This window comes from Gobio gobio (genome assembly GCF_949357685.1).
Source record: "Gobio gobio genome assembly, chromosome: 5".
In the NCBI taxonomy this organism is placed as follows: Eukaryota; Metazoa; Chordata; class Actinopteri; order Cypriniformes; family Gobionidae; genus Gobio; species Gobio gobio.
In genome coordinates, this window is record NC_137101.1 from 2,555,407 (window position 1) to 2,571,246 (window position 15,840).

Sequence of the window (15,840 nt, forward strand, 5' to 3'; positions counted from 1 at the left end):
ATTAACCGCATCCAATATAAAAGTTTGCATTTATATATGTGTGTGTACTCTGTTAATTATTATTTATATATAAATACACATACATTTATGTATATATTTAAGTTTTTTTTTTTTATATATATATAAAACATTTATATTTATATATATTATAGATTATATAAATGTAAATACATGCAAATATTTCTTAAATATATACATGAATGTGTGTGTATTTATATATAAATAATAATTAACAGAGTACACACACATATATTATGTAAACACAAACTTTTATTTTGGATGCGATTAATCTTTTGACAGCCCTAGTTTTTAGGTAATAATTTTACTGCTCCAATTGAAGTTTCTAATTTTCGTTTAGTTTGAGTTTTTCAACTAATATTAACATTTTAATTTATTTCGGCTTTATTTAAATAATCAGAAATGGTTTTTATCGTTTTAGTTAATGATTATAACCCTGATTTAAATATCATTTCATTTCCAAAAAGTATTGTTTTTTAATAGCTGTTGACATCCCCAAATCCCTCTGTAAAAACCTTTCTCTAATATGTCAGCAAAACGAAACAATCATTTTCAGCCTGACTTTATCTGCTCTAATGTTCCCTTTCTTATCTGGAAATGTATGCAAATTAATGCATATTTAATTAGATACTGCCTAATTTGCATACATAAACATAACATTGCAGAAAACTTGTAGTACAAAACAATTGTCTTACTGTGTACTGTGATTAATTAACCAGGGGAAGTATAGTGACTAAATTTTACCATATTCCCCTGTGATGTTCCGTCCAATCAAATCAGCAGATTTAGCTTCTGGTTCATTTAATTGAACACATTGTTTAGCATATCTTTGTGTGTGTGTGTGTGCGTGTGTGTGTACCGTGTATCTTGGTCTTGGGTTTGCCGCAGGGTTTGGTGGCGCTAACAGTGTTTGGGCAGTTAGCGTCCATCAGCGCGCGCTTTAGCACACCGTGGCGCGTCTTCATTCCCGTGGTTGAATCACACTCTCCCCACGCCTGGAAGTCATACTTACACTCACCTGTCGAAGACACAAACAGGGTTCACGTGTAACATTTCAGAAACTGCATTATAAAATACACGATCAGGCATAACATTATGACTCATTTACAAACGTTGCGTACGCACAAAAGAAGGCGTACGCCGCTCTCTACGCAATAATTGGTATTTATAAAAAGCAAACTTGACGGGAAAATGTGCGGTCCTTCACGCAAGCTCTGACCCAGGCGGACGCACAAAAACGGCTGAAATGAGAAATGGCGACACCATCGGCAGATGGAAGAAACACGTGAAAGTGTGTGAAACTAAAACTGCCTCTCATAAATAATCTCGCCGGATCTGCGTCATATTCTCGCGCATGCGTCGTGGAGACACACACGGAAGACAAGAACAAGTTGGATAAAGGCGTTATTTTGATTTTTTTTTGCGCACAAAAACTATTGTCGTCGCATCGTAAAATTATTGTAGAGTCGCTGTGGTGAGATGGACTTTGTAACGACGTTTTAAGTGCCTTTAATGGGTCTTGTGAGTGTAAATGTACTGAATGCCAATGGAGGCCTGTGTGAAGCCTTTCTCAGCATCAGATTTACACTAAAATATCTTCATTTGTGTCTGAAGATGAACGGAGGTCTGACGGGTGTCCAACCACATGAGGGTGAGGAATTAATGACAGAATTTTCCTTTTTGGGTGAACTAACCCTTTAACAGCCTACACGAACACCCGTTTGAACGATCTGCAGTGTAAAACAAACAAAAATTACAACAGAAATGCAAATTAACACATATTTGCAAAAAGAAAAGTGAAATATGTTCTGCAATAATATTGGCATGTTATGCAATTCATCCTCATAAATAATATGATAAACAGAACGAAATAGCTAATGTACAAAAGTGATATTCTCGTCAATGTGTCCGTCTGGCGGAGCAGATATAGATGCAAATAGGAAGACAGATAGATAGATAGATAGATAGATAGATAGATAGATAGATAGATGGATGGATGGATGGATGGATGGATGGATGGATGGATGGATGGATGGATGGATGGATGGATGGATGGATGGATGGATGGATGGATGGATGGATGGATGGATGGATGGATGGATGGATGGATGGATGGATGGATGGATGGATGGATGGATGGATGGATGGATGGATGGATGGATGGATGGATGGATGGATGGATGGATGGATGGATGGATGGATGGATGGATGGATGGATGGATGGATGGATGGATGGATGGATGGATGGATGGATGGATGGATGGATAGATAGATAGATAGATAGATAGATAGATAGATAGATAGATAGATAGATAGATAGATAGATAGATAGATAGATAGATAGATAGATAGATAGATAGATAGATAGATAGATAGATAGATAGATAGATAGATAGATAGATAGATAGATAGACAGATAGATTAATTGTCCATTGGGGAAAGTTGTTTTCATAGTAAAATGTCTTCATCAGCTACGGAATCGTGGTATTCATGCATATGCCTTTAGTTTTATTTTTGATAAAATAACGTATGACGCATGTCTCAAGCATTCAGAAAACTGCAAGACATTACATTTGCACTGAATTATTTCCCATTTCCACGTAGATAATAACCAACATCTGTAGCTTGTCAGATGCAATTAAATGGATGGAAATAAAATGCCCATCTCGATGTGTAATGACGCACAATGGCTGATCTTGAGCTCTAGAAGATGTGGCTAATGGAAGGATTGGGAGTGAAGAACACATCTTCAGACAGTGAGAAGACACACTCTGGAGATGGAGCTAGACGCTTTTTTGCCTCGACTTTGATGTCCGACCATTTCTTTTTTATTTCGGCCATGGTCTGAGGTTGTGAGGCGACAGCATTTACAGCGTCTGCAAACTTTTGCCACTCAAGAGCCTTTTTGGCATTAGTAGTGCCCTCCAAACAACATTTTTCTCCTCTTTTCCACCTCGCCAACGATAACTTCTACTCCACATTGAGTGAAGTTACGTTTTTTTTATTTCCTCTCTGTGTTTGCCATGATTTCGCAATCGATGAATATTAACTTGTGGGCGTTTCACGGACTAATTCATGGGCAACTATGGGCGTGACATGAAGCCGCAAAAGCTGCGCTACATTTAGAATTGATTGTGATTTATTAAGGGAAAACTGCGTAGGATGTGCGTGCGCACGGTTTTATAAATCCGAATATTTCTGTGCGTACGCACGCCTATGTTTCATCCGTACGCCACTTCTGACGCAAATCCTACGCAAAGTTTTATAAATGAGGCCCCTGAAGTGAATAAAACTGATGATGACTCGGCCTCAGAATCCAATCGAGCATCTGTGGGATGAGCTGAACAAACACGTCCGATCCATGGAGGCCAACTTACAGGACTTAAAGGATCTGCTGCTAACATCTTGGAGCCAGACAGCACACCTTCAGGGGTCTAGTGGAGTTGACGGGTCAGCAAAAGGGGGAACAACACAATATTAGGATAATGTTATGCATGTACACTGCAAAAAATGCTTTTCTTACTTAGTATTTTTGTCTTGTTTTCAGTCCAAATATCTATAAAAATCTTACATTAAGAAGCATTTACTAGACAAGCAACAGTTTTTGTCTTATTTTGGGGGAAAATAACAAAAATGAAGGGAGTTTTTGCTTAAAATTAGCAAAATAATCTGCCAATGGGGTAAGCAAAATAATCTTGTTTTCTGTTTGAATTAAGATTATTTTGCTTACCCCATTGGCAGATTATTTTGCTCATTTTAAGCAAAAACTCCCTTAATTTTTTTGTTATTTTCCCCCAAAATAAGACAAAAACTTTTGCTTTTCTAGTAAATGCTTCTTAATGTAAGATTTTTAAGATATTTGGACTGAAAACAAGACAAAAATACAAAGTAAGAAAAGCATGTTTTGCAGTGTACATGCATAGTTATTGTCTCAATACATGGTCTTACTGTGCTCGAGTTATTCTGAAGACATACATTTTTGTCTAAAAGTTTTGAGGCGATGTCTTATTTTTCAACCATCTGTCATACAGAGAAACTTCGCACCACATTTTTTTCCTTGTCGAATACCCCGTTCCACTCTGAAACACATCCGATTATGGAAGTAAAATGGGTTGCAAACTTCACAAGGGAAAAGAAAAACACAACCCAGACTATATTAAACACAGCTTCGCTTACAACCGTTTGTTTTGCGAGGCAGCCGAAAGCACGAGGCCATCGAAAATGCAATTTTATACGATAAACAATTTAGGTAGTGCGTTGGGTTGGCACTCAATGTCTATTGTAAATATCTGGATCCTGAAGTAAAAACCAATTGCGAAGGTCTCATTTCATCTCTCAGTCCATACAGTACGTTGGAGCGATTTCTCTCGGTCTCCGGCAGAATGGATTGGGGGTTAAACTGCTTCAATCAAGCACAAAATTGTCTCTAATGACATATTTAAAGGCCGAGAGAATGTAATTACATGCAGCAGCCCTCCGGCTGAATGGCCGCTGCCCTGATTCAAGACCCTCAAAAAAACGAGGCCGGTGTGAAATAGAGCTCAGGAGGATAAATCCAGCATTTCAACACTGCTCAACTGCACAGAAATACACAGAGGACTCATCACTCAACATTTAGTGCGATCATGTTTTATTAAGTCTGTGATTTCTGATGTTCTTTCAGAGCGAGACTGTCTCACATGTTCCCTGAGAGGGATTTCTTAGAGAAAACACCAAACCGTTTCAGTGTTTGTTGATAGTTTATGTGCATACCTACAAATCCCGAGGGAAGGTGGCATATGCTCTCTGATACACACACACACACACACACACACACACACACACACACACACACACACACACAGTGCCAGGTTGTTTCTGGCTCTCGCTGCAGTCGTGTCATTTCTGAGGACAGAATTCGCTGAGAATCTCCAACTTCTTGGAGCCCAGTGTGTGTGTGTGTGTGTGTGTGTGTGTGTGTGGCTTCTCACCTCCAAACTGCTTTTTCCAGTTGCAGGGGATTTTGCAGCGCTGGGTTTTGATGGTTTGTTTGCAGTCGATGCCAGTGCGTGTGCCCTCTCTGGTGCCCAGGCCGCAGTCACCCTCATTAGCCACACACACACTCCACTGCCACTCGCCACAGTCCGACTTGCGCTCTTTCTTACCTGTCAGAGTGGGAGCACACACACAGTTTCATACTGCACCTTACATTTGTGTGTATGAGAGATCGTGTGTGTGGGTGGGTGGGTGGATACAGAGCTGCATAAGGTGATAAAATGCAGTGAGGGGTTGTACAGAGCAATGGGGTTACTATCCTGGATACTATGGAGCAGCGTGAGGAAATATAATGCAGTGTGTGTGTGTGTGTGTGTGTGGAAACATACAGCACTGTGGGATAATATAGAAGTGCTAGGGGAATTTTAGATCAATATGGGGAGCAATACAGGGACATACAGTTGTGTGTGGTAATATAGAGCTATATAGGGTGATATAGATCTATAGAGCTATAGGGTGATATAGAGCTATAGGGTGATATAGAGCTATAGAGCTATAGGGTGATATAGAGCTATAGGGTGATAAAGAGCTATAGGGTGATATAGAGTTATAGGGTGATGTAGAGCTGTAGGGTGATATAGAGATATAGAGCTATAGGGTGATATAGAGCTATAGGGTGATATAGAGCTATAGGGTGATATAGAGCTATAGGGTGATATAGAGCTATAGAGCTATAGGGTGATATAGAGCTATAGGGTGATATAGAGATATAGAGCTATAGGGTGATATAGAGGTATAGGGTGATAAAGAGCTATAGGGTGATATAGAGTTATAGGGTGATGTAGAGCTGTAGGGTGATATAGAGCTATAGGGTGATAAAGAGCTATAGGGTGATATAGAGTTATAGGGTGATGTAGAGCTGTAGGGTGATATAGAGCTATAGGGTGATAAAGAGCTATAGGGTGATATAGAGTTATAGGGTGATGTAGAGCTGTAGGGTGATATAGAGATATAGAGCTATAGGGTGATATAGAGCTATAGGGTGATATAGAGATATAGAGCTATAGGGTGATATAGAGCTATAGTGTGATATAGAGCTGTAGGGTGATATAGAGATATAGAGCTATAGGGTGATATAGAGCTATAGGGTGATATAGAGATATAGAGCTATAGGGTGATATAGAGCTATAGGGTGATATAGAGCTATAGGGTGATATAGAGTTATAGGGTGATGTAGAGCTATAGTGTGATATAGAGCTATAGGGTGATATAGAGCTATAGTGTGATATAGAGCAGTATAGGGTGATATAGAGCTGTAGGGTGATATAGAGCTATATAAGGTGATATAGAGTTATAGTGTGATATAGAGCTATAGGGTGATAAAGAGCAGTATGGGTGATATAGAGCTATATAGGGTGATATAGAGTTATAGTGTGATATAGAGCTGTAGGGTGATATAGAGCTATATAGGGTGATATAGAACTATTGTGTGATATAGAGCTATAGGGTGATATAGAGTTATAGTGTGATATGGAGCTGTAGGGTGATATAGAGCAATATAAGGTGATATAGAGTTATAGCGTGATATAGAGCTGAAGGGTGATATAGAGCTATATAGGGTGATATAGAACTATTGTGTGATATAGAGCTATAGGGTGATATAGAGTTATAGTGTGATATGGAGCTGTAGGGTGATATAGAGCTATATAAGGTGATATAGAGTTATAGCGTGATATAGAGCTGAAGGGTGATATAGAGCTATATAGGGTGATATAGAGCTATAGGGTGATAAAGAGCTATAGGGTGATATAGAGTTATAGGGTGATGTAGAGCTGTAGGGTGATATAGAGCTATAGGGTGATAAAGAGCTATAGGGTGATATAGAGTTATAGGGTGATGTAGAGCTGTAGGGTGATATAGAGATATAGAGCTATAGGGTGATATAGAGCTATAGGGTGATATAGAGATATAGAGCTATAGGGTGATATAGAGCTATAGTGTGATATAGAGCTGTAGGGTGATATAGAGATATAGAGCTATAGGGTGATATAGAGCTATAGGGTGATATAGAGATATAGAGCTATAGGGTGATATAGAGCTATAGGGTGATATAGAGCTATAGGGTGATATAGAGTTATAGGGTGATGTAGAGCTATAGTGTGATATAGAGCTATAGGGTGATATAGAGCTATAGTGTGATATAGAGCAGTATAGGGTGATATAGAGCTGTAGGGTGATATAGAGCTATATAAGGTGATATAGAGTTATAGTGTGATATAGAGCTATAGGGTGATAAAGAGCAGTATGGGTGATATAGAGCTATATAGGGTGATATAGAGTTATAGTGTGATATAGAGCTGTAGGGTGATATAGAGCTATATAGGGTGATATAGAACTATTGTGTGATATAGAGCTATAGGGTGATATAGAGTTATAGTGTGATATGGAGCTGTAGGGTGATATAGAGCTATATAAGGTGATATAGAGTTATAGTGTGATATAGAGCTGAAGGGTGATATAGAGCTATATAGGGTGATATAGAACTATTGTGTGATATAGAGCTATAGGGTGATATAGAGTTATAGTGTGATATGGAGCTGTAGGGTGATATAGAGCTATATAAGGTGATATAGAGTTATAGCGTGATATAGAGCTGAAGGGTGATATAGAGCTATATAGGGTGATATAGAACTATTGTGTGATATAGAGCTATAGGGTGATATAGAGCTAGGGTGATATAGAGCTATAGGGTGATATACAGCTATAGGGTGATATACAGCTATAGGGTGATATAGAGCTCTATAGGGTGATATACAGCTATAGCTATAGGGTGATATACAGCTATAGGGTGATATAGAGCTAAAGGGGAATATAGAGCTATAGGGTGATATAGAATTATAAGGTGATATAGAGTTATAGGGTGATATAGAGCTATAGGGTGATATAGAGCTATATAGGGTAATATAGAGCTATAGGGTGATATAGAGCTATAGTGTGATATAGAGCTATAGTGTGATATAGAGCTATAGTGTGATATAGACAGAGGTGGACAAAGTACACAACTCCATTACTCGAGTGAAAGTAAAAGTACTACTAGTCAAATATTACTCTGTTACAAGTGAAAGTTGTTAAAAACTATTTTTACTTAAGTAAAAGTACAGAAGTACTTGCTTTTAAAAGTACTTAAGTATCAAAAGTAAATTTCCTTTTTTATGTCAATGCATTATTTTATTATTGTTGTATAAATGCACGGTGGTTTAAGCCAGTCAGTGATGCTCCATCCGACATGCTAGCATACGACCACCTTGAACTAATTTAAATACTTAAAAGTTACAAAGCTTTTTACAAAGCTGCTGTCACTTTAAGGCAGAATGCACAAATCCTACACACTGATACACATCCGATATTCCCCCAACTGTTTACGTTCACTTAAGACATAATCACCTTTGTTCACGTGAATACTTTCCAAAATGAAAATTGACATTTTGTGTGTATTGGTCTGTTTAATTGCGAAAAAAACACATAAGAAAGCTCTATTCAGTACTCGTGCTCTGGCATCTCAGAGGCACAAAAAACCAGACTGAACTGAGCTCTTTCATCAGGCTTTTTCAGATTCATCCTTAAGTCTATGCTTCTCTTTCTCCCAGACATTTACATTTTGCAAAAAAAAAAAAAAAACACTTTTAAAGAAGAAAAAAAATCATCCACTGACTTGCAAAGCTGCTACAGAAACGACTTTTGACTTCGAGGACCTTGATAGAAATGTAGTGGAGTAAAAAGTACGATATTTGTCTTTGAAATGTAGTGAAGTTAAAGTAAAAGTATCCCTAAAAAATAATACTTCAGTAAAGTACAGATACTCAAAAAGTGTACTTAAGTACAGTACTCAAGTAAATGTACTTTGTTACTGTCCACCTCTGGATATAGAGCAGTATAGGGTGATATAGAGCTGTAGGGTGATATAGAGCTATAGGGTGATGTAGAGCTATAGTGTGATATAGAGCAGTATAGGGTGATGTAGAGCTGTAGAGTGATATAGAGCTATAGTGTGATATAGAGCTAGGGTGATATAGAGCTATATAGGGTGATATACAGCTATATGGTGATATACAGCTATAGGGTGATATACAGCTATAGCTATAGGGTGATATAGAGCTATAGGGTGATATAGAGCTATATAGGGTGATATACAGCTATAGGGTGATATACAGCTATAGGGTGATATAGAGCTATAGGGTGATATAGAGCTATAGTGTGATATAGAGCTATAGGGTGATATAGAGCTATAGTGTGATATAGAGCTATAGTGTGATATAGAGCTATAGGGTGATATAGAGCTATAGTGTGATATAGAGCTATAGGGTGATATAGAGCTATAGTGTGATATAGAGCTATAGGGTGATATAGAGCTATAGTGTGATATAGAGCTATAGGGTTATATAGAGCAATAGTGTGATATAGAGCTATAGGGTTATATAGAGCTATAGTGTGATATAGAGCTATATGGTGATATAAAGCTATAGGGTGTGGGTGATATAGAGCTATAGGGTGATATAGAGTTATAGGGTTATATAGAGCTATAGGGGGATATAGAGTTATAGGGTGATATAGAGCTATAGGGTGATATAGAGCTATATAGGGTGATATAGAGCTATAGGGTGATATAGAGCTATAGGGTGATATAGAGCTATATAGGGTGATATAGAGCTATAGGGTGATATAGAGCTATAGGGTGATATAGAGTTATAGGGTGATATAGAGCTATAAGGTGATATAGAGCTATATAGGGTAATATAGAGCTATAGGGTGATATAGAGCTATATAGGGTGATATAGAGCTATAGGGTGATATAGAGCTATAGGGTTATATAGAGCTATAGTGTGATATAGAGCTATAGGGTGATATAGAGCTATAGGGTGATATAGAGCTATAGTGTGATATAAAGCTATAGGGTGATATAGAGCTATAGGGTGATATAGAGCTATATAGGGTAATATAGAGCTATAGGATGATATAGAGCTATAGGGTGATATAGAGCTATAGGGTAATATAGAGCTATAGTGTGATATAGAGCTATAGGGTGATATAGAGCTATAGGGTAATATAGAGCTATAGGGTGATATATGGTAATATAGAGCTATAGGGTGATATATAGCTATAGGGTAATATAGAGCTATAGTGTGATATAGAGCTATAGGGTGATATAGAGCTATAGGGTGATATACAGCTATATGGTGATATACAGCTATAGGGTGATATACAGCTATAGGGTGATATAGAGCTATAGTGTGATATAGAGCTATAGGGTGATATAGAGCTATAGGGTAATATAGAGATATAGTGTGATATAGAGCTATAGTGTGATATAGGGTGATATAGAGCTATAGGGTGATATATGGTGATATAGAGCTATAGGGTGATATAGAGCTATAGGGTAATATAGAGCTATAGGGTGATATAGAGCTATAGGGTAATATAGAGCTATAGTGTGATATAGAGCTATAGGGTGATATAGAGCTATAGGGTGATATAGAGCTATAGTTTGATATAGAGCTATAGGGTAATATAGAGCTATAGGGTGATATAGAGCTATAGGGTAATATAGAGCTATAGTGTGATATAGAGCTATAGTGTGATATAGAGCTATAGTGTGATATAGAGCTATAGGGTGATATAGAGCTATAGGGTAATATAGTGTGAGCTATAGGGTAATATAGAGCTATAGTGTGATATAGAGCTATAGGGTGATATAGAGCTATAGGGTAATATAGAGCTATAGGGTGATATATGGTGATATAGAGCTATAGGGTAATATAGAGCTATAGGGTGATATAGAGCTATAGGGTAATATAGAGCTATAGTGTGATATAGAGCTATAGTGTGATATAGAGCTATAGTGTGATATAGAGCTATAGGGTGATATAGAGCTATAGGGTAATATAGTGTGAGCTATAGGGTAATATAGTGTGAGCTATAGGGTGATATAGAGCTATAGGGTGATATAGAGCTATAGGGTGATATATGGTGATATAGAGCTATAGGGTGATATAGAGCTATAGGGTGATATAGAGCTATATAGGGTAATGTTGTTACCTTGTTTCTCTGTTTTCCCACCATCTGCCAGCGTCATTGTGACAGTCAGGAGGGCTAGTAAAGCCACACAGGCCCACTGCTGCTGCATTCTGGGTAAAAAATAAATAAAAGCACATTAAATGGTATGGTTCATAATACAACAAAACAAACATCACACTAATATCAACCTGTAAGAGCTTCATCAACATACAGCCAAAGTCTATCATTCTCTCTCTCCCTTTCTTTCCAGTCTTTCTCTCCGTCTCTCAGGAGGGAAAGTAAAGGTGGATTGAATAATTAGAAAGCAATTTTATCCCAAACGCTCGGCTGCACTTCAGTTACAGTAGCAGTGCAGCCCATCGGCGACATCACCTCCATTTCAATTACTTATGAGCTTCCCTCCCTCTCCTTTTCTCTTCCTATTTCTGGTTGGCTGATTTCCTGCTGTGCCCATAAGCATTGGCTCGCTGGACTTTTTTTTCCCTCCCCTGATGTTCTGTGCCTCGTGTAAAAGTTGCTCAGCCATTTTGTCTCATCGGGTGAAATCTCATGAAATCAATAACATCTCCAAGTCAAATATCAATAAAATGAAGCATATATTAAGAAAGATGTATTATTGTTTTCAAATGTGAAAGTATGTATACATCATGCTACATGTTATTTGTTGCAGTGCTTTAACATGCCGGTTCCAGCTCACGTGCGTAAGACATTGCGCATTTGTTCGCTTCATTTAACCGCGGATTCGTTTGTAAACAAGACACAGGTCGAGACTGGATTTGCAGACAGATTGAGATTAAAACACAATGCTGTGCCTTCTATATTGGATCCGACAGGAATGGTGCACCACACTTATGTGAGTAAAACATGTTTTTTATATGTGTTAGTATTGCATTGTTACAGATCGTTTGATATCTATTGATTACATACCGTAGCATGCTGTCACAGGCGGGAGAATCCTCTATTTGAGGTGTTATTGGTTCATTCGTGATCAGACTCGGACTTGTAACGTTATGGGCCAGGGCTCGCAAAGCCCAACGTCCCAGGGCTGTGCCCCCCCCAAAAGTCAAATATCAATAAAATGAAGCATATATTAAGAAAGCTGTATTATTGTTTTCAAATGTGAAATTATGTATACATCATGCTATATGTTATTTGTTGTAGTGCTTTAAATTTGCGCAGATTTTTATTAAAAATATAGTTTTACAGTAGTGAGAAACTTATAAAACTAGTTACAAAAGACGCCAGATGCACAAGAAAAACGCACAGATGCAGAAATGAGAGAAAATGTGCTGAATTGTCACGAAAAATGATGTTCCGGAGAGATTCGTCCCATCATTTCTGTCTCTATCAGTGTGCTAATCACGGTGGACGCGTGTGTGCCGGGCCGGTGTGAGCAGCAGGCGCTCACACACACCTGAGCTGTTCCACATCACTCAGACTGTGAAATCGGCAGAGCCACATAATAACCGTGATTTCAGTCAGATGGGCAAAAACCTGCCAATCAAAGACTCACGAGTCATGACATATAAAGCGGTGGGGATCGTTAAAACGTAATCTGCCCTCCAAACCCTGATTAGCAACACTGCAAGTGAACCTGTGATATCGGATGAGAGAGAGGATTAGCCTCGAGTGAAGTGAGGGGAGCGTTGAGATTTGAGGACTAGACATCCTAATTCAATAGCCCGATGTCAATTGATTTTGCAAGCTAGATTGCAATTTGCATTTTAAACTCAAGGAAGTAGAATTAAACCTGAATTAAAAGAAACTGCTGCTTTAATAATGCATTCATTTCTTAGTAGAGATTCACCGATTGCTATTTATTTTCTGAAATGCTACATTTTATAGTAAAAAGACAGTGATAAAATAAGAACAAATAAAAAAATCAGCCAGATAGTCTTCATTGTAAAAATTAAATACAGATTAATGCTTACAATTAGTTACAAAAGTTATTCAGTCAAGAACAGAGTAATTTTAGACATAGATTGTGTGTGTGTGTGTGTGTGTGTGTGTATTTGACCGTTTAAAGGAGTCATGAATTGAGAGATCAACTTTCCCTTGAGCCTTTGGTATATACAAGTTCCTCATGATATAAGAATATCCAGTAAGTTTCAGAGCTGAAAAATTCCTTGTTAGTCAAAGAAAAGCTTTTATTGACACCAGGCCCAGAAAACGCTTAATCTCTGAATATGTCGACCCTTGACCTCATAGAAAGCAGAAGCGCCGCCTCAAGCCTCGCCCACAGACTCGTGCCGCTAAACGGGTCGCACTACCGAGCAATAAACATGCCGGTTCCAGCTCACGTGCGTAAGACATTGCGCATTTGTTCGCTTCATTTAACCGCGGATTCGTTTGTAAACAAGACACAGGTCGAGACTGGATTTGCAGACAGATTGAGATTAAAACACAATGCTGTGCCTTCTATATTGGATCCGACAGGAACGGTGCAACACACTAATGTGAGTAAAACTTGTTTTTTATATGTGTTAGTATTGCATTGTTACAGATCGTTTGATATCTATTGATTACATACCGTAGCATGCTGTCACAGGCGGGAGAATCCTCTATTTGAGGTGTTATTGGTTCATTCGGGATCAGACTCAGACTTGTAATGTTAAGGGCCAGGGCTCGCAAAGCCCAACGTCCCAGGGCTGTGTTTTTCAGACGGGCTATCTTAAATAGTGAAATAACATTCCACGCGTGCACGGTTATATTCACAGATCGGGCGGGCCAAGTAATAAAAAAATAACATTCCAATCAATCTCGGGTGGATGAGAGATTAATCATTGCGTTTGTTTGATAAAGATATTTTTCGAGTCCTGTGAGCATTTCTCCAGATGATTCCCACATGTACTGAGAGGAGCTGAAGCTCATTAAATATGCAAATCTTATCCAAGAGATTTTACACCCATCAAAACCGAGCGTTTCTTCAGAGAGCCTCAAAACCAAGGCAGAAATAGCCTATTACAGATTCATTATGATGTTTCTGAATGTAAAAACCACACGGACGTCATAAGTTGACCTCAGACAACAGTATAACATTTTTTAAAAAGCCAGTTCATGACACGCTCATTTTGGTACTTGAGTCTCAAAAGTGGTTTGAGAATTTAGGGCCTTATGATATCTGTTTGATTTTTCCCCAAATTCCATTTTATTTCATTCCAAATTCCAATTTTTTCCCTTTTAATTTTTCTGGATTCCATTTAAAGGATTTAATCAAAAACATGTCTAATTAATTGAATTCATAAAAAATAACTTAAATAATAGGGCCCTATGAAATGTTCCCCCACCCCCAAATGTGTATTTTAGTTTTTCTGGTAATCAAATGAAGGCATAAAACATTAATTTATTTTTAATCAAATTAAATGTAAATAAACCCTTTACATTTTTGGCAAACAAACAAAGTGTTGCACAACAGGGAAACATTAAAATTAGAAACATGTTATTATTCCTTTAAAAAATAGTTTAAATAATTATTGTATTTTTGTTATTAGCAGTAGTTTTACAGTAAGACATACATTATACCTAGGGCTGGGCGATATGGCCCAAAAAAATGATCACAATATATTTCTCCATATCAGTCGATATCGATAATTATCACGATAAATGTTAACAGTTAACTGTGCTTTAAACTATCCTCAAATCATGACCAACACTATATTAATAGATACGCAATATTAATAGAATAGTAGAATATTATTAATATAAATAGAATATACAAAATAAATATCTATAGTAAAATCTAGAACTGTAATGATAACATTTGACTTTGCTGACTGTAAATGCAAAGTTAAAGTGCTTTAAAGATAATGTTCATCAATAAACACAAACATCTTTCTGGTCAGCATGCCAAACCTTTAAATAAATGACATTGACAATATAAATAAAGGAAAAATCTTAACTGTGGTCAGCATTTTTTTTACTCTACACTCTATATATCAATAATATAATTATACTTAATTAAAATAATTGTGTAAGTAGTAAAACAATAAAAACGCAAATGGGCAAAAAATGCGTTTTAAGTTTTAGAAACATTTTGAGTCCCCCCTCTCTTGCACCTCACCCACACACACACACACACACACACAACTCACCGACACACACACACTAGTTGATGAACTCCAGTAAGGGCTGTAAAGTCTATTTTATTCACTTTAAACATCGGATGAAATGATTTTATTTCTCTTTTAATACAGGCGATGCTGAGTTATTAATAAATCACCTAAGACAAAAAATGAGGATACCGATGTATTTTCCATAAGTCCGATGTTTTAGTGATTATAGTTTGGTAACGTTAGCGTGTTGTAAGTCACCCACTACAACTAACAAGGCGATAAGCCTCTGTGTGAACTGATATTAAGCTAAAGTAGATTTAGCGCTGTGTTGGGCTCAATGCTATATGGAAGAACTTCGAAGAAGCAAGTAGGATTTATGTCGGATTGTAAATAGGCAAAATATCTCTTCTTCTTGCCAACGATATCTGTGTCCTCCGAGCTGGTCTTGAGTGCTGAATATTCTTCACTATCGCTCATTTTTCTTGCCCCACTCCAATTTTAATCGCCCAGCCCTAATTATACTGTACGATAGTAATATATTTCCATCACAATTTTAACCAACTTTGACGGGTTGCCGTGAAGATCTTGAGTTTCTGTGTGTATGATATGACAGATTTTCTCAAATTAAATGGTAAAATGCTCATAGAGCGGCTCTGGAGACGAAGTTCATGTGTTTATGCAGTAAACATCGTGAGCGTCACGTGTGCTTCAGTGTGTGTGTGTG

The 15,840-nt window shown here is 37.6% G+C and overlaps 1 protein-coding gene across 1 annotated transcript in view; it reads right to left on the reverse strand.

Moving 5' to 3' along the window:
- ptn (pleiotrophin) overlaps positions 1–15,840 on the reverse strand; it is a 62,709-nt gene that overhangs the window by 7,384 nt on the left and 39,485 nt on the right. Inside the window, exons 2-4 of the mRNA XM_079817020.1 lie at positions 11,086–11,174; positions 4,989–5,162; positions 878–1,036 (exon numbers count right to left, since the gene is read on the reverse strand). Of these exons, the coding sequence (XP_079673146.1) occupies positions 878–1,036; positions 4,989–5,162; positions 11,086–11,173 (421 nt within the window). The 5' untranslated portion in view covers position 11,174. The remainder of the gene's footprint in view (positions 1–877; positions 1,037–4,988; positions 5,163–11,085; positions 11,175–15,840) is intronic.